A 20,379-nucleotide genomic window follows, 5' to 3' on the forward strand; every position below is an offset into this window, starting at 1 on the left:
TACAGCAAATATCACAGGGTGGTCTGGAAAACCTATAAAGTCCACTTCAGCCCACACTTTCAACTCTGTGTGTGGGAAGTGTTTATGATATACCGATAGCTCATGGATAAGAGCTCATGCTTCCAGGGATGACAGTCATGGGTTCATGACCCCCTGATATTTCTGCTTGAAGAATCTCAAGAGTCAGGGTCTTTGCAAGTGAAAAAACCAAAACGCAACAGAATGCCCCATGGGAAATATCTTGCCCTATATTGTCAAAAGGGGCCCAGGAAAGTGAAATAATGCTGAAACCAGGGAGGCTACTCTTATGGGCAAAGTAGGGCATAGCCCTGCCAAGGTTCTGAACCCAAAAAACCTTCCCAGGCTATGGTGCAGTCTTCTTTCTGTTGCACACAATAACATCACTGCATTTCCAATGACTGAGAGACTTCTGTATACAGTGGTACCTCGGGTTAAGAACTTAAATCGTTCCAGACATCCGTTCTTAACCTGAAACTGTTCTTAACCTGAGGTACCACTTTAGCTAATGGGGCCTCCCGCTGCCACTGCACCGCCGGAGCACGATTTCTGTTCTCATCCTGAAGCAAAGTTCCTAACCTGAGGTACTGTTTCTAGGTTAGTGGTGTCTGTAACCTGAAGCGTCTGTAACCTGAGGTACCACTGTATCTTCTCTGCTTAGCCAGTCATAAAAATCACCAGCAGTAAATGTCACCCCTGTCTCCAAGGAGAGGAAACTGTTAGGTGTGTGTTGCAGGTAGGTGGGGATCCCAAGCAACTATCTCACACAGAAAGAGCAAAGGAGGGAGGGTAAAAATATTATTGTCCCTTTATCCTGCTTTTGCCTTTCTCGGAAGCTATGCCGCTATGTGAGGGGGCGGGGGGCATCTCTCATCGGCCACCCTAAGCCATCCTGCAGCAGTTTGCTCTTTTGCATCTGCACACATCATTCATTTCCTGCCTGGCGTGCTGCAGCAACAGAAAAGACAAGATCCTTCTTTGCAACGGAATGTCCTGTGGGAAATATCTTCCACTATTGTTACCCAACAGGAGCCATGGGAACCAAAATATTGCAAAATCGCACAAGCGATTTGTGATAATCTCTTATTGACATGGCTTGTTGGATGTCTGCACAGGAGGTTGGAGAAATTTAGCCAGTACTGTGCTAGGCAGGCCATTGATCTCATTTCATATCACTGTAGCTCCTTAAGGGAGATGACAAAAATGCATCCAGAAAATTACTGCTGGACACTTGTTGCATATGGAGAACAATGGTGGTGGCTACTTTTATATTTGTACCCCACCTCTTTGCCTGGCAGGTACTCAAGGAGGCTTACTGATAAAAAATAAACACAGCTAAAATCACAGAAAAACTAATCATTAAAATTACATTTTATAAAATAAAATATAATTAAAACTATATGGTCTAAACCACAGAACCTAGGGCTTGCCAATCAGAAGGCCGGCGGTTCAAATCCTTGCGACGGGGTGAGCTCACATTGTTTAGTCCCAGCTCCTGCCAACCTAGCAGTTCGAAAGCACACCAGTGCAAGTAGATAAATAGGTACCGCTCTGGTGGGAAGGTAAACGGCATTTCCCTGTGCTGCTCTGGTTCGCCAGAAGCAGCTTAGTCATGCTGGCCACATGACCCGGAAGCTGTCTGCGGACAAATGCTGGCTCCCTCAGCATATAGAGCAAGATAAGCGCGCAACCCCAGAGTCGTCCGCGACTGGACCTAACGGTCAGAGGTCTCTGTACCTTTACAATAAAAAATAGCTAGAATGAAAAACAGCACAGCACCAGCCCTTTCATTAAAAGCAGTCACCTTCCCAAAGCCTATTGGAACAAGACTTTACCTGTCAGCAGAAATACCACGAGGGAGCCAGACTGGCTTCCCTGGAGAGGGAGTTTCAGAGTCTGGCAGCAGCTAGCAAGAAGGTCCTCTCCTACATCCCCACCAAGTATGCCTGTCAGGATGGTGGGACCAAGAGAAAGATCTCCCTTGAAGCTCTCGAAACCTGGGCAGGTTCTTATGAGGGAATGTGGTGTTTCAGATAGCTTGGACCTAATCCATATAGGTCAACCAGCCCGGGACAGCAATCTGGCAGCTCTTTGAGCCAGCTGAAGTTTCTGAGCACTTTTCAAAGGCAATCCTATGTAGAGCATGTTACAGCAATGCAAATAGTGCATAACTAAGGTGTGTGTCACTGTGGCCAATTCAGACAACCATGTGAAATAATTCCCCCAGTTTGCAAGTTCTAGGTCTCCATTCTGGTTAATACTGTCCATAATGCAAAGGGCTACTTCATCCACCACTGGTCACCTCAGCTTGAACCAAGAGGATCTCTTTGCCAGCACTGTCGTCTCGACGAATTGGCACAGGCATGGGGTGTGGTTGAGTGATACATGTCGTCTTGCAGCGACCTCTGTGAGTTGACCACTGACCAGAAGTCTGATGTAGCAGCCACTGAAGATTGCCAATAGCTGATGGGCCATCACCTAAAATCAGTCAAGCATCAACATTTATTGATGATGTAAGAACATAGGAAGCAACTGTTATACCAAGTCAGACCAGTGGTCCATCTAGCCCAGTGATGCCTACACCAATCTGTAGCTCAAATAGCACTTCATGTGCTGTCACTGAAAGTTTGTGCCAGAAGTGGAGAACATTTTCTGACCAGCAAGTCAAATCCTTATATCCCCAACCCAGAGGCCATCTACCTGTCAGTCATCTGACGTCAATATGGTACCAGGTTATACTGAACTCTGAAGCCCTGACTATGGGGTCTCTTTTGCAACCAGAATTTTGTTGCTCTTTGAACAGCACAGGGCTCTTTGCAAAAGGGCTTTCAAACAGCCCGACATTGAGCTTTGACTGCACATGGCTGTTTCCAGTAGGGGAAGAGGCATGAACAGCCCAATGGTGCAGGATTTAATTCCTACTCATCAGCTGGTGAGAGGAGATTAAACCCTGCTGCTTCGGCTATGTGTACCAGTTCCCAATAGAGTAACTGATGCATGCAGCCAATTCAGAATCAAACCCCTCCCACCAATGGAATGGCATCAGTGGGCATAGTTTCTGAAATAATGGCCTCACAGGCCAAGATTGGCCTATCCCCAACCCTGGCTTATGTCATAATAAACCACCTCTCCCCAAACTTTCAGACTGGAGTCTTTCCCAGTGCTGGAGGTTGAACCTGAGACCTTCCATACACAAAGCAGGTGCTCTACGACTCACCTGTGGCCCTTTCCCTTCTCCAAATCCAGATATTCTGAGCTCTTTGCTTCTATACTGCACAACTAGCCTCCAACAGCTTTTTAATCCCATTTCATTTAACATTATTGACAACTTAAACATTTCCAGCACCTCCCATCATTTACATCATTAATTCTTATTAGGTTTACATCTACCTTTCCAAACTTTCATGTGCATTACACTTGCTAGTGTTAATATACACAGTACCCTAGTTATTACTGTTGTTATTACCTACTCCTCACTGTGAGGTCCAAGGGTGGGTTACAACTTTGAAACACAAAGTCTAAAACAACTTAAAATAACCAAAAGGTGTGTCCTAAAAGTTTCTTGAAAAGTTCCTGAATTAAAAAAGAAAATTAATAATTAATAATTCCTTTAAGAATTCAAATATTCATTGAATGTCCCTTGCTTATCCACATCATTTAAAAGGCATAATAATATATCATTGGCCCTACATTTTATTTTAAATATTTCTTAAACATTTATAAATGAGCAGTAGTGCCTGGTGCCCCCTTGGGACTGGTAGGACAATAGGTATAGAATACAAAAGTAGGGTGGTGCTGGAGCCAATGACTGATAAATGCACTAGGTACTAGTTTTGCCTCCATCCTCCTCCCTGCTGAGGTCTAGAAGGCCAACCTTGAGACTAAGGAGGAGAAAGAAACTAACAGGCAGTGCCACCTTCTGGACAGTTTATAAGTAAGAAATCAGGCAGGTATGGGCTGGCTGAGTACAGAGGCTGGTGAAGATCCACCTCAGTTCTCCCCCAACACCAAACCTTTTTACAGACACCTTCAATGAATTCTTACCTCAGGGGCTCCATCTGGGACAAGCTGGAGGAACTCTCGGTATGCCAAGGCACTTTGAGTGCTGTCCTTTCTCTCGGGCAGCAGTTCAGAATCTTCTGAAGAAATTCCCAGGCCTTTTTCCTGACTTGGAAGGATGGGAGTCTCTATTACAATGCAGAGTTCTTTCAGGTTGTGCTTCAGAGCAGACTGAAAAGGAGCCGGGAGGAGCAGATTTGCAGGACAGTGATATTATTCTGCATCACCCAGAAAAGCACATTCTGCAGCAATCAGCTAACAGAAAAGCAGCAAGCAGCAATCAGCTAACAACAATGATCAGCTGAATCCCTTTGGGTCCCTTCCAACTCTACAATTCTATGGTTTTATCTTCCATTCCCACAATGGAATTTCCCCTTCCTCTTCTGTCTCCTCACTCCATGTGAGTCCTGACACACAAAATTGCTCTGAAGGTCCCCGTGGCACTGAGGGCATGCAGAGACAGGAGAGGGAACAGAAGTTCTGTTTTGTGAGCAGAAACCATTCTGCTTTCACTAGGAATTTGTTGGATGCAATTCAGTAGCAACATAGGCCACATTCGTACCATCCATAAAGCACTATGCTACCACTTTCAACAGTTGAGGCTTCTCATAAAGGATTATTGGAACTCTAATTTGTTAAGGGTACTTCAGAAAGCTACAATATTCAGGAGTTACCTGTGAGGAGGGATTGATGGTTAAACCATTCTGAGAATTGTAGCTCTGGAAGGGATAAATTAACAACTCTCAGTACCCTTAGCAAACTACAGCTCCCAGAAGCTATGACTGGTTAAGGTGGTATCACAGTGCTTTAAATGGATGGCGTGAATATGGCCATAATCACACAAATGAATATGAGTGTTGTTAAGGATGACAGCATGGGTTCTGAGGGTTGTCTCTAACTAAGTTCCACTCAGAGTAGACACATAAAAATTAAGAGAACCAAGTCATGTCCAACAATTTCAATGGGCCCATAGGCACCAACTCTATGCCCCACCCCAAAGTATGTGGGGACATGGCAGCCCCCCCCCACCTTGAGGAGTTGGGCCTTGTCAGGCCTCCCCACAGCCGTGAAGGGCATCAGGCCTCCTCCTGATGTGTGTGACATCACAGGTGACGTCACACACATGCAACAAGCCCACTCTCTCAATGTTGGGCAGAACTCGGCACCTATGAATGGGTCTACCCTGTGCAGAACCAACATTGGATACAACTTTGAATCTTTATTGAAGTGCCACTAGTGGTTCCAAGTGAGTAATGAATTTGGGGGGATTGAATGGGAGGAGGATGGTGATCTAGGTGACTGGGTAGGATGTTAACTTGAGAAAATAAACTGCTGTGAGATTACTTTATAAAGAAATGACTTGGGGATCATCAATGGGGGCAGCTGAACTGATATTGAGCACAATCTGTCAGGAAATTATTTGGACATAAATGAATTGAAGAGGAAGCAAGATGGGGTGACCCAGAGCAGGATGCAAATTAATGGAAGAATATTCCTATGGTGATTTGGTGCCAGGGCTGCTTCGGCTACACAGGGAACCAGAACTTAGAAAATGGAGATGGATATTGTGTGTGTGCGCACGCGCCGGAGGTTCCTGGTGTCTACCAGGCAGAAGCACCATGTTGCCCCCAAGATTGGGTGGGTTGGCGCATGTTGCACATGCCCCCTATGCTGTGTAGGCCAGACCGTTGCAGCCTAGAGGAAGGCTGTGTCGGCCTGCGTGGTGTCAAGAGATGCTAGGCAGGAGCAGCCTTCCACAATCTGTGCTGGTCCTTGCTTGCATCAGAAGATGCTGTGCAGGCTAGTGCAACCTCTCGCCAGGCTGCACCTGTCCCCACAGCATCTCCCGACACTATGCAGGCTAGTGCAGCCTTCTGCTAGGTCACGCTGGTCCCCACAGTCTCAGGAGATGCTGAGCAGGCTGGTGCAACCTCACTCCAGGCCACCCTGGTCCCTGCAGTGTCTCCTGGCACTGCACAGGCTGGTGCAGCCTTCCATTGAGGCTGTGCTTTGCTCAGCTAGACCTCCTCCACCCGCTCAATATTCAGGGGCTGCGTCCCCTGTTAAGGAATATTGAGGGGGCTGATGACATCTCTGTCTCCTGGAGTTGGTGTGCCTGCTCCTGTGAGAAAGCAAGGAGCCTAGCAGTAGATAGTGTCAGTCAATTGTTCCTTCCTGCTCTCAGTTATGAAGAGGAGAAGGAGATGAAACATCTTCTTCTCCCACCGCCTTGTGCCTTTATGTTTACTTGGGTTTCAGCCTTGTTCCCTGAATTGATTCAGGTCCAGATCCAGGCTAAGTGATCTCCACATCTGCCTGGAATGGGTCCCCAGATCCTGGGGGGTGGAGACTGAGAGGTTGTACACAGTCTTACTAAACAAGATTCTTCAGTGTGATCCAGCAGTGATGTTATTTCAAAAACTCTGCAAAAATACTGAATTTCTTTTTTTTAACTAGCTAACTAACTTTAGAATGACATCTTTAATGAAAATGATAGACACCTGTCCCAAATAGTTAAATGACTAAACAGACTCCATTGACTGAATTCTGTATATTTAATTTGTTATAACCCACAACCTAGTTTTAAGAGCAATGAGTCAGTGTCTTACTTTGGTGGTGGTGGTGGTTTAAAACATGATAACATTCATCAGCTGGATTCTGGTAATTCTGAAGAATATTTCTGTGCCTGATATAATTGCAGGCAATTCTCTGTATGGTTGACTTGAGAAAGAGGATGATGGCTGTTTGCTTATTCACACCCATTTGGAAGATGGAGCTCAAATTATTTTATTTGTTTTGTTTGTTGTCCCCAATGTTTTGTTTGTTTTCAGCAATACCACTAACAGTTTCGGCAGCATGACTTCCTTGGAAACCTTCTGCCTTAAAACAAAACAAAAACCCTCCAATCATCACTCACCTTCTCATTCCTCTTAATTTCTGCCAGAGAGTCTGCTAAGAATTGAAGGCATGGCCCCACGTCAAAATGAACAAACCAGAGCTGATGGGGGAAGTCAAGGAAAACAGCCCAGCCATACACAAATTATGGTAAATGATGAAATTCTATGCAACTCTCTATATTGCTTATTGCAGAAAAGGATTGATGTTGCCTACTTATTCACACCCATTTGTAAGAAGGAGCTCAGATTGTTTTAATTGTTTTACTCTTATGTAGTGATCTGTACTAATACCACCACCTATGGACAAATTATGGTACTGGATATATCATGGCAAGTAAAGAATGTATGATGTTAAGCTATAGTTGGAGAGAAGCCTCAGGCCCCAGAATGAATGTGACTCTCCAGGCCTCTCTATCTTTCCTTTTGAACTTTCTCCAGGCCACACCTCATTGGCCCTGCTTTGTTCCATGAGGGCTGTATCCAGTGTTCTCTGTCTACTAGCACAAGGGCTCCTGCGCCAGCAGTTGGGTGAGACTGTAATGCTGTACAACAGAGGGATCCAACATGACAATTAGAATAGTGGAAAAACAATGTGCAATAAATTGTGCCATCTATTGGGCAATCTATTGGACGTGGGTGGCGCTGTGGGTTAAACCACAGAGCCTAGGGCTTGCCGATCAGAAGGTAGGCAGTTCGAATCCCCACGACGGGGGGAGCTCCCATTGCTCGGTCCCTGCTCCTGCCAACCTAGCAGTTTGAAAGCACATCAAAGTGCAAGTAGATAAATAGGTACCACTCCGGCAGGAAGGTAAAAGGCGTTTCCGTGCGCTGCTCTGTTTCACCAGAAGTGGCTTAGTCATGCTGGCCACATGATCCGGAAGCTGTACGCTGGCTCCCTTGACCAGTAAAGTGAGATGAGTGCTGCAACCCCAGACTCATCCGCAACTGGACCTAACAGTCAGCGGTCCCTTTACCTTTACCTTTATTGGGCAACATAGGTACATTCTCTTGCACAATGATGTTCTGCTGGTACAAAACATTTTGCCAGTGGAACAAATGTACTGCTATGTGTCTTTAACTCCCTCTGGAATTTGCCAATAACGATTTGCCACCCAGCCTCTCCTGGCTTTTCTGCAAAAGGCTACTTCATCTTGGTGACCGGACACAAACCAGTTAACTCTGAAACATTCTGTCCGTTGTGGACCTTGGTTTCTCACAGCCACCCATTTGTGGTGGGGGTATTGTGATATGCAGCATTATTCGCACCTCCTTCCCCCTTCATAGCCAAAGTGGACTTTTCAGTGGGAAACCACACTCCCCTCTGGTTTGCTGCATTCCTTCCCACTCAGAACAAGCTTTTCTGTACCAGGAAACTCCGAATCAAAGAGTGTGGTGTTGAAGTCAGCCTGAGCTTCATGCCGTCATCAGGCACATGCGATGGGGAACTTCTTTCTCTGCCTTTCTGAGAAATGCAAGAGTTGTTCATGGGAATCGGTGGGGCTCCTGCTATTGTTTGAGCCAAGAAGTTTGCTGCTGATAGCAAGATGTTGAAGAACCCCACGAAACCTCCTTCCTTTGGCCTGCAGGAGCCAGTTCTGTCCGGCAGAAGCTGCCACAGGGGTCTGGCCACCGTCCTGTTAAAACCACCCGCTTACTTAATTTCTAGGGGTGTTTTGGTTTCTCTTTCATAATTGAGCGTTGCATTTTTAATTTTTTTAAAAAAATGGCTCTCAGCCCAGCCTGGCCTTTTGGCCGCCTGTGAGTCAGATTGCTGATTCCTCTGGCCCATAAATGGGTTGTCACTGTTTGGATAGGCCCTTTTCTTTGATGTGAAGCTTCTGTGTTCAGCTACAGTTTTGTTTTCACCCCACCCCATATTTACAGCCAACTCTCATGTCTTCTTTCGAGTTGCTAGAACCTTTTCTCCTCCTGACTTCAGGAGCTTGCAGAGAGTGAGATGACTGCATAACCAAACGTTTTCTCTTGCATTTTGTGGGAGGGCTGGGATCCTCTCTTCCAGCTGATTCTGTTGCCTTTGTGGCTTGAACCCAATTTTTGGGGTGTCAAATTACAAGTGCTCATATCCAGGCTGGAGGAATAAATGGCTGTGTGTTTAAACCCAATTTCGTTGGGGTGCTCCTGCTAATTCTGGACTCTCTCCAGAGCTGCAGAAGTACATAGCAAACTTTTATTTTATTTTCTTTTAAGGTGGAACACTGTTTTCCTTGGGATGGGGCCAAAGAGGACTTTTAATCTTCTCCAACCCTCCAAGATAACCATGATTACAGCCAGTCTTCCTTTATGATATGATTTGTTTTAGCACTGAACTGAGCAACACTGGTGTTATTTAAATTCCCATTGTTGCTTTCGCCCAAGGATCTTTTGGGGCTATTTTAAAACCAAGATCTATTCCTTTCCTGTGTGTGACATCTTCTAACAATCTGCTTTTCACTGGGCAACTTCTGGGGAACATCTTTAAAGGGTCTGCAAAAATATTTTCAAATGCAGAGCAAAAATGGCCACTTGGTAGCCAATTTGGTTCACTAGTTTTTTCTTCCTTATTCTAGTTTTCCAGGCTCTCTCACAAAGACCACAAGCATCCATGAACACTTTCCTGCTGCAGTCGCTAGGGCATGTGTATTCTTTATCCTGTATCTCTCCCCCAACCCTCCGTTTGGGGATGGTGTTGTTTTTTCATTGGCTCTTGATCATGATTCCCCCCCCCCCCCTTCTCCCTTTCCTGTGCCATCTGAACAGTATTGACCCGTAGCGGAAAGAAAAGTTTGTTAGCTGGTTCATCTTTTCTTTTTTTAAATGTTTAACAACATGCAATCCTTTTGCTTTAATTTTTTTTTAACAAAAAAGCCTTCAATAAACATGGACCTGTTTATTAGACTCAAAAACAAACAAAGACACCAAAAAGACTTAGCACTACATTGGATACAACCCCAAGTGTTCACCTGGCTGGAATGCATATTTGAACTCCGATAATGCCTTTGACTTGCCTGGATTGAGGTTAAAGCGGAGTGGGTGAGCAGGTGCAGAAACCAGCCTACTTTGTAAAGGAAAACATTTACATTTGTACGGATGCCCCTGGTCTCGCCCACCACTAGCACGTGGTCCCCAGAAGGCTGCCCAGAAGAGAATGAGATCCTTCATCAGCCAAAGGTCCCCACCCTTATTTTATTATATCACTATATTCAGAGGTAAATACAGGGTGAGTTCTTAAGTGACAAAACTGAAACTTCAGTTCTCCCTGACATACAGAGATTTGGCATTCTTTCAATCTGAAAAAGGATACCTGTGGAACACTACATTGCTTCTCTGGCATATTTGCGAACCCCACCAGGAACTTGTTTTTCATGAAAGCTTCGTTGGCAGCGGCTAGTCTCATGTCTGTACTTACATTCAGCTGTTAAAAGAGAAGGAGAAGGAAGGGAATTAAAGGTCTCAACCACGGGGTGCCCAGTGGAGGCAAGAGGGAAGCCATACCACAGTCTCATGGGCATAGGCAGTTTAACAAGCTGGTTTAACAGTCATTCCCCACAATTTTCAAAGGGGAACATAGAAAGCTGCCTTCTGCTGCATCAAGCCATTGGTCCATCTAGTACAGAATTGTATACACTGACTGGCATCAGCTCTTCAGGATTTCAGGCAGGGGACATTCCCATCCCTACCTGGAGATACTGGAGTGAAACCTGGGACCTTCTGAATGCAGCCAGGTGCTCTGCCACTGAATTGTGGCTCCTTATAGGAAGCTGTGGGACGCAGGTGGCGCTGTGGGTAAAACCTAAGCGTCTAGGACTTGCCGATCGTATGGTCGGCGGTTCAAATCCCCGCGGCGGGGTGAGCTCCCGTCGTTCGGTCCCAGCTCCTGCCCACCTAACAGTTCGAAAGCACTCCTAAGTGAAAGTAGATAAATAGGTACCGCTTTATAGCGGGAAGGTAAACGGCATTTCCGTGTGCTGCGCTGGTGCTGGCTCGTCAGAGCAGCTTCGTCACGCTGGCCACATGACCCGGAAGTGTCTCCGGACAGCACTGGCCCCCGGCCTCTTAAGCGAGATGGGCGCACAACCCCAGAGTCGGACACGACTGGCCTGTACAGGCAGGGGTACCTTTACCTTTTATAAGAAGCTGTCTTCTCCTGAGTCAATGGTCCATCTAGATTTGTATCATCTACACTGCGTGGCACTGGCTCGCCTAAGTTTCCTTCCAGCCCTGCCCAAGGATTGGACCTGGGACCTTCTGCATACAAAGCAGATGTTGTACCACTGAGTTAGAGCTCTCCCACTTAAAAGATAGGAACAGGTGGACCAATGGTTCAGACCCAGTTATAAGACAGCCTTATAACTGCATCTGGCCATCAGTCCATCTGGTTCAGTATTGTTCATGTTGACTGGCAGTGGCTCTCCCAAGATTTCAGGCAGGGAATATTCCCAGCTGCACCTGGCGATGCTGGGGTGCTTCTTCATGAAAAAATTGGTTCTCTGTTGCTGAGCTATAACTCTTCAGGGTGGGAAGATTTGAGCTGAGTTGAGCTGACAGTGGTAACAATTCCAGCTAGGACTGTGATGAGGTGGGTGCAACAAATGGGGTTGTAATGCGCAGGCACCCTCTAAAGCAATTGCTTTGCAAGATGTGAGCCAACCTCCTCTTGCTTTTCAGGCATTGCTTATGACATTTATTTCAGTGAATGAAAGTTGAACTGAATAGGCTCCATTGGGTTCTGTTTTTAATTTGTGATTATCTGAATATGAATTCCTAATACCTGCTGGTCATCATGGAAATCATAACTGCAGACATGTCTCAACTCGTCTTACCTTCCTTTGATGTCGATGAATTGTGAGTCTGATGATCAAGGCAGCCACTAGGGCAACTGCAGTGGCCAAAATACTGATTTCCCAGGGTTGCGCTACAGAATATATCTTCAGGGTGGAAAAAAGATTGATCCAGAGGGTCACGTAGAAAACCTGAAAGGAGGAACACAATATTTATCTAATAAAATAGAGGTGAGCAACTTTTTACAAACCAAGGGCCTCATTCACTTCTGGTCAGACTTCTGGGAGCCAAGTGCCAGAAGGGGGGTGGGGGGTGGGGGAGAGAAGCTAAAGAGGGCAGAACAATGAATGTAAATTTTATCTTCATACAGTTGTCTGATTGCTACACCCACTCACACACCCCTCTGTATTCTCCAGCCATGCAAACAAAAAGCATAATTGGAGTTACTGGGCACATTCCTGAGGAGAATTCTGAGGGCCAAGAAGAGAGGTCTAGAGGGCCACATTTGACCAATGGGCCTCTGGTTCCCCACACCTGCAATACATATATAGTCATTTTAGACCCTAGCAAACCCACATGCCCCAACTCTCACTGAAGCAATATGGTGCTTACCACAGCAATTGAGATCGCAAATGCTCTGGAGTTGTAGAAAAGGTGCTTTCTCACCTCTGGTTCTAGCACTGCACACTGAATCAATTTTTTCCACTGGTCAGCTGTCACCTGCATAAGCAACAGCAGCATGGTCATTTGATGTATGCCCAAATGCAATGGACACAATCCCATAACAGCATGAAGTGAGCATCAATTCACTGCCATGCTTTGGACTGTGGTCAAGAAGAGCAATTGGAACTAAGAAATGTGTGAAGGGCTGCTCACCCCACAAAGTGGATCAAGCCGATCCCTTCTGCCGATTCCCCCCCCCCCCTTTCCTCTACCATTCTGCCTCCTCTTCCTCCTCACCAAAGGCCAGCCCACCCGTGAGGCAAAGTGCAGCAACCACCTTAGATGCAGATCCTCAGGGGCAACAGATTCAGCCTCCAAGGAATTCATTGGCCGCTGCTACAGTGGCAGCGGTGGCTGTGGTTCACTCCTTGGAAGCCAGATCTGCTGCTTCCTCACCAGCCTCCTGCCTCACAGTGCTACCTCCACATCAGCTTCTCTGCAGATAGGAAGCATTGCTAGTCTCCCCGCTCCTCTTGTGAGGAAATGATAGGGGTTGCCCCCTGGGTTATGCACTTGCCTGGTTTGATTCAGGGCACACACCCAAACAACAGCCTTTGAGTCTCACTTCAGCTGTCTGGTAAGGTTGATTTGACTCACTGCCTTGTTCCCAATGTAGATCTTTACCCACCCCCCCTTGATCTTAATGGGAATCTCCACTGCCCCCTTCTTCTCTGGTGTGTGTGGGAGGGAGAGAGGTACTTTGTGGTTCACCTCAGGTGCCAGACTGTCTTGGGCCTACCCTGTCCCCATCTTCCTCCTCATGTCCTTCCTCTTCCTCCTGTTCTTTATGACCATGACACCATCCCACCTCCCACTCACCCGCAAAACTAATGTGAACAAAGAAAGAAGAAGAAGAAGAAGAAGAAGAAGAAGAAGTTCCTTAAACTAAGTTGGATAAACTTGGCTTCCATTTGAATCTTGGAGACAACAGGGCTAGTAAGGTAATATTAATAATAATAAATTTTATTTATACCCTGCTGTCCCCAGCCAAGGCCGGGCTCAGGGCAGCTAACACCAAATATATAATACATTAAAAACACAAAATCAAACGATTGATTAAAACACAGCTCAAAATCACAGTAAAATCAATATAAAAGGAAGTGGCAACCCACGAATCACAGCCATGAGGGTCAGAATATTAAATGTTTGCCAGGCCTGGTCACTCGTGCTGGTCCCTTATGGGCCGATAGAAAGCACCAAGGGGGCCACTTAACATACAGGGTTTCATGGGGAAAAGGGGGTCAGACTGGGCCCAGACCAAAGGCCTGGCAGAACAGCTGCATCTTGCAGGCCCTGCGGAAAGATGTCACATCCTGCAGGGCCCTGGTCTCTTGTGACAGAGCATTCCACCAAGCTGGGGCCAGGGCTGAAAAGGCCCAGGCCCTGGTCGAGGCCAGTCTAACCTCCTTGAGGCCTAGGACCTCCAAAGTATTATTATTTGTGGACCATAAGGTCCTCTGCTGGGCATGCTAGGAGAGGCGGTCCCGTAGGTACGAGGGTCCTAGGTAAGTCAAGAGTCCTACTAAGCATAAGAGCATAAGAAGAGCCTTTGTGGAGCAAGCCAATGGCCCACCTTATCCAGCATCCTTTTCTCACAGGGGCCAACCAGATGTCTGTGGGAAGCAGGATTTGATCACAAGGGCACTCACCCTGCCTGTGTTTTCCAGCAACTGGTATTCAGAAGCTTTACTGCCTCCAACTGCCCCATTAATTTCAATAGGAATTAAGTTTAGCTGACAGCTTGGAGTCAAAATAACAATTGCAATAATGGAGGAGGAGGAGGAGAAAAAGAAGAAGAAGAAGAAGAAGACGACGACGACGCAGCAAAAAGTACTAAAAGTACTAATTACTCCTTGCGATAGCAGCAAAAAGTACTAAAAGTGCTAATTACTCCTTGCGATCTGGTTCATCCTGATTTTTTTCCTTGCACAATCAAATTATATTGCATCTGGTGGCTTTTATCTCTGCATGATTCAACAAGATATATGCAACCCTCACCTGAATTCCCATGGTCTTCAATCTCTCTACCCAAAGATTCATATCAAAAAACGTAGAAAAACAGGACTCGTGAGCTGTGAGAACCATAAGCATTTGCCCATTGTGAAGATCTGGAAGGCAACAGTAAAGAAGACTGAGTATAAGCATTGTGGAGTGGCTGTCATGTCATAGCAGTGCATGTGCTTTGTGTGGAATTGGTCCCAGAAAGGATGTGGTATTCTCCAAATGTTCTGCACTACATCTTCCCTGATCTCTGATCATTGGCTATGTACCATTCTGGATATCTTCTGGTCTCCTCTAAGTAGAACCATCTCTCAAGTATTTAATGCATGAGTCCTTCCCAGAAATACAACCATAGATCCTTTAGAAATTAGGAATATAGAAGGATTCTGAGGATACATATTTGTCCATGTAAGTACAGTGGTACCTCGGGTTAAGTACTTAATTCGTTCCGGAGGTCCGTTCTTAACCTGAAACTGTTCTTAACCTGAAGCACCACTTTAGCTAATGGGGCCTCCTGCTGCCACTGCGCCACCGCTGCACGATTTCTGTTCTTATCCTGAAGCAAAGTTCTTAACCCGAGGTCATATTTCTGGGTTAGCAGAGTCAGTAACCTGAAGCGTATGTAACCTGAAGCATATGTAACCCGAGGTACCACTGTAGTAGATTGCTCTGGCCTGGGAGATTTGGAGTTGAATCTCTGATTAGCCATGAATAGGGATGAGCAACTCTTGTCAGTTTGTTTCACATTTTTCCTGTCTAAAGCTCAGTTCTCCAATTTCCACATCAGTTTGCAAATAATAATAATTCTCATGAAAGTTCATTTGCATTTTTGTACATACTTCTCCTAGTATACAAATCGTTTCCCCCGATAAATGCATGCTTGCATGCTATTTTCACTACCCCTGGCCAGAACCTCCTTGACATGATTTTATATTTCCTTGCAGACACAGATAAGTATGTGACCTGGCGGGTAGCACTTTTTGCAACTGCTGCTAGGAAAATTAGAGCAACTTATATAGCCAAGGTAGCCATTAACTGTAATTTATTTATGAATTTATGAATTTATTTGATCCTATCTATTAATTTATTTGATCCTATCTATCTACCTCAGGCTATGCTCTGTCTTTGTGACCACACTCTGAGTATAAATTGTACACTGTATTAATTGATATTGTTTTTAACATTAGTGACCATGTGATGATTTCAGCTTATGAATTTTATTGTTTAATGTTTTTATTTGTACATTGGGGTATTTTCATAGCTTTGTTTAGAGTACGTAATGTTTTAATAATGTAAATGTTTTAAGTCCTTTTTTTAATCAATTCAGTATATTTTCTTTTAATTGTCAAATAATTCTGTGTACATTGCGGCAGCCTTTGGCTATGTGCAATAAAGCTGACTGAGGCTATTTTCACTAATATATGCACTTCTATGCACAGGGTACGATTTTTCTTTGTCTGCATTACTCAGTTTGAGATCTGTGTTGTGAAATTCCATAAAGTGCAAATTTTGGGGGCTGGCTGTGTTTGAGTTAACTTATCATTTTGGAAACTGTGGTTTACGTATGTGTGACTTTAAGTGTGAACTGAATCAAATTTCTCCCCCATCCCTACTGGAAATGCTAAGGATGGAAATTGTTCTGTGTGGAAAGCAGGAACCTCGTCACTGAGCTTTCAGCCCTTCCGAAGAAAAGATTCAGCTTCATAGATTCTTTGACTGGACAGCTAATGGGACACCTTCCCAGAAGTTGTTCAACCCCCCCCCCCATCATCCTTGATCATTAGCCATGCTGGCTTGGGCTGATGGGAACTGTGGTCCCAACAGAATCAGGAATGAGCCAGAGGGCATTCTGTATTCATCGCATGCAGCAATCAGTTCTGCAGCAATTGGTTTTCTTCCAAAAACTATGCTATTTTTCTCTCTGTTCTGCTGTGGTGAAGTTGCATAACTTATGTAAGTTAAGCAATTAATTATGTAGATTATAGAATATATTCTTAGTACGTTATTCCAAGCCATTCATTTCAATGCAAAGGAAACATGATATTTGCAGGTGCTGTAGTTACACCCTGTGCCATAGACCCCGCACTGTATAGTGTGGGGATTCATTTAATGGCCTCCAATATCCCACCCATCTCTATGGTTCTTTGATTCTATGGCAGTCTTTCCCAACGTGGGACCCTCCAGATGTTTTGGACTACAACTCCCATCAGCCCAACCCAGCATGGTTAGGAATGATAGGAGATGCAGTCCAAGACATCTAGAGCGTCTCAGGTTTAGGAAGGCTATTTCTCAGGCAGAAGTATTGTCTCAACCATAATGCACACAGTCCATTTATAGCTGGAGGTACCAGGGACAATTATCTGTATGCAATTATCTGCATACTGCTGTACCATTGAGTTATCATCATCCTTGAAGGAAAAGAGACGGTAAAGGTTGTCCAACAATTTCATAGAATCATAGAATCATAGAGTTGGAATAGACCACAAGGGCCATCGAGTCCAACCCCCTGCCAAGCAGGAAACACCATCAGAGCACTCCTGACATATGGTTGTCAAGCCTCCACCATCATATCGCCCCTTAACCTCCTCTTCTCCAGGCTAAACATGCCCAGCTCCCTTAGCCGTTCCTCATAAGGCATCGTTTCCAGGCCTTTGACCATTTTGGTTGCCCTCCTCTGGACACGTTCCAGTTTGTCAGTGTCCTTCTTGAACTGTGGTGCCCAGAACTGGACACAGTACTCCAGGTGAGGTCTGACCAGAGCAGAATACAGTGGCACTATTACTTCCCTTGATCTAGATGCTATACTCCTATTGATTTCTGGAGCAGGGAAGGGGGAATAGCCTACTGATCCTCCAAAAGCCATCACTGAGGTATCATATTGAACTGATCGTGCAATGGCTGCCATAAATTTTACCACATTATTCTTTTGTTTTAAATTAGGGTTACCAGACGTCCCCGGACCCTTTCCTAAAATAAAGCATGAAATCCCCCCCCCCCCAAAAAAGTGTCCCTGGATTCCTTGAAAAAAATCTGGTAACCATATTTTAAATTGCATTTGTTTAAATGTGAAACCTGGTAAAGCCCAGTCCATTAAAGACACTACAGTGCATTAAAATATACCTAAATATCAACACAAGGCGAATCATGGATGGAAATTCTTTCTCTCGAATAGTTTCTATGGGCTCCTCCAGACAAGCTATTCATTGAGTATTCATTTTGATTTGCTTGCAATGACATACCTTGGGATCTCAAATTCCTGTGGTGCCCTGTGCAATGCCAAATTCAGTGCCCCCCCTTGCCTTCCATTCTACATCATAGTTGCAGCACCCCCTATGGCGCTTCCATGCTCTGCACCCAGTGCAACTAAACCAGTTGCACTCTCCTAAATCTGCCTTTGTTGCTTGCTCAGAGCTTGCACAGAGGATAAATTATATCCAACTCATTCTGTTTGGTTTGTGGTTATACAACAATGAGCATTCACCCTTCATTCATCCTGATTTGCTTGTGCAGTGTTTAAGCGTCTTCCAATTATTCATTCATTTATTTCATTCTTTTCTCCTTCACAAAATATCTGTTTCTTTTCCTAAAGTGGATTTGCTACATTGGGAAAACAAACCCCTAAATCAGCTGCAATTGCACATATCTAAATTTCCTTGTTTGAGTTTTAATCCCTCCTGCAAAACACTGACAGTCTGGATGTGACCCATGTTTAGTTCAGTGTGTGTTGACTATTCTACACCTCATTTTTGGCAATCAACAGTGCATTCATCTACATTACCTTCCTTCCAGTAGTCTGAATGTTCCTCCCCTTGGGTCTGACAGTAAGACACGGAGAATGGTAATTCGTCTTCCTTAGACATGTCCACTTGCTTTTTCCAACAAGCCATATTGCAGAGCAGTGTCACTCAAGGATTTCAGAATCAGATGGAAAATCCTGCTTGGCAGGGGGTTGGACTCGATGGCCCTTGTGGTCTCTTCCAACTCTATGATTCTATGATCTAGCTTTCTGCATCCACATCTTCCACCTGGAAGTTGCTCTGTCCTAGGAAACACCAAGCTAATCATGTGGTATCTGATCTGAGAGGTGGTCGAGGGTTGCAAGTGGAGGCCAAGCAAGCTCAAGATGGGTCCTGAGATGGAAACCTACTTGTCTGAGCTCTCAGTAGAAGATCTGTTGCAGAGTTCTGCCCCTGTTACTTCACATCCTCCTCCTTTCATGAAGCTTCATTGAGTCACTATCTGAAGCACTGAAGCAATGTTATATACTCATCAACAGTGGGTGGAACGAGACTTGGCAAGAGTCCCATGCATGTATGCAACATAGGTCCTGCATTTGCCAACCAAGGGGAAATGCAAGTTATGTCATAATCCAATTACAGGGCCCTCTTTTTCTGCTGCACTTTCAGAAACTCAGCCTGTCAATGTTTTGTCTTCTCTGCTGTTTTCTCTTTGTTGAATTTCTTTTTCTCAATTCACACACCTAAACACACATACACAAACATGTACAAGTCATTAAGGCACCATGAGTGGGGAGTGGAGGCTGAAACAAAATGCTGCAATGTAGAGAGCTGCTGTCAGCAGGGTTGGTGCCCATTGAGATTAGTAGGGAGGGAGGCTGAGAAGCCAGCAGTAGGTGGAGCCTGAGCCAATGACAGACAGAGCTAACTCATTCTAGATTTGATCTCATCCTATTCTCTTCACAGCTCTATAATGGCAGCACTGAGAATAAGGAGGAGCAGGCTAACAGCTAAGCTAACTGTCCATCAGCTGGACTGTTTGTAAATAAGAAGGAAGGCAGGTGGCAGCTGACTAAGGACAGAATGAGGCTGATGGGACAGCACCCATTACCCCTTTTAGACCAGACTCCACTGGCTGCTGTTCAGGGTTTTGCTTTGTTTTCCCTGGAGTTAAAACATAGGCTCTACCACTGGAGACTAGTCCATGGGAGTGAATGGGACTTTCCTCTACCAACTATGGTCTGTTCCCAATCAGACAGCTGCCATCTGTTTGTCTGCCTGCCTTCATCCTTACTACTAGCCAGGGGGTGGCCTTAGCTATCAGCTCCCACCTCATTATTCTCAGTGCTGCTTTTGCAGAATTCAGGATGGGGACAAAATCAGAATTAGCCAGCTCAGCCTGTCATCGGCTCTGGAGCCACTTACTGTTTGAATTCCTTGCCTTCTGCCCTATCAGTCCCAAAGGGCATCAACACCCTTTCCCATGATATCCCACACCCTTTCCCCTTCACAATCATCATGTTAAGAAAACAAACACTCAGCATTATTTCACCACAGAGTATGCTCAGTCCTCAATGGATTGTTTTAGGTTCCCACAACCCCTTGTGGGTCTGTCCGTCCCACTAAATATTTTTGGTACTTATGCTGATTCTTCCCTGTGCATGTACAATACCCCTTCTGGCTACATAATTATTGACACTTGGAGAATGCATTTCTGTTAGTATATAGCAGGGGTGGTGAACCGATGGTCCCCCAGGTGTTTCTGGACTACATATCCCATCATCCCTGATTATCAGTGATACTGGCTGAGGCTGATGGTGGCTGAAGTCCAATAACAAAAAGGCTACTGGTTCTCCATCCCTGGGATATAGGGTGCAAACAGGTCATGTACCCCTAATCAGGGGGTCCATGAGTTGATTGAGTCAACCAAGTTGAGGACCACTTGCCACACCCTTGATCTGGTCCTGAATTAATTTTGGGAAGGGGCTAATGTTTAATTACATATGGCTGGGAGGGGGGGGGAGGAGAAATTTGATCTCTTTCTGCCTCACCACTCTTGACCAACGGCAGGGATGGGGGTCAGTTCTTCAGGGTGCTCCACAAGCAGGTTCTCTGAAAAGCCATTTTCAAAGGGAAATCCTGTGGAAAGCAGGGGTGGCACCTCC

The 20,379-nt window shown here is 45.3% G+C and overlaps 1 protein-coding gene across 2 annotated transcripts; it reads right to left on the reverse strand.

Moving 5' to 3' along the window:
- Positions 1 to 22: 22 nt before the first annotated feature.
- TMEM268 (transmembrane protein 268) lies at positions 23 to 18,398 on the reverse strand. 2 transcript variants are annotated; one of them, XM_083423163.1, is made up of 8 exons: positions 18,256 to 18,398; positions 14,475 to 14,584; positions 12,420 to 12,473; positions 11,795 to 11,944; positions 10,276 to 10,386; positions 6,995 to 7,075; positions 4,063 to 4,248; positions 23 to 2,496 (listed from the first exon to the last, which is right to left on the reverse strand). In XM_083423163.1, exons 1-8 carry the CDS (start codon positions 18,362 to 18,364, stop codon positions 2,317 to 2,319), a joined length of 981 nt encoding a protein of 326 aa, XP_083279289.1. In that variant the 5' UTR covers positions 18,365 to 18,398; the 3' UTR covers positions 23 to 2,316. The 2 variants fall into 2 exon arrangements, with proteins under 2 accessions (XP_083279289.1, XP_083279288.1); XM_083423162.1 differs by having other exon boundaries at positions 12,366 to 12,473.
- Between the last annotated feature and the right edge of the window lie 1,981 nt (positions 18,399 to 20,379).

This window comes from Podarcis tiliguerta, assembly GCF_965153285.1.
Source record: "Podarcis tiliguerta genome assembly, chromosome: Z".
NCBI lineage: Eukaryota > Metazoa > Chordata > Lepidosauria > Squamata > Lacertidae > Podarcis > Podarcis tiliguerta.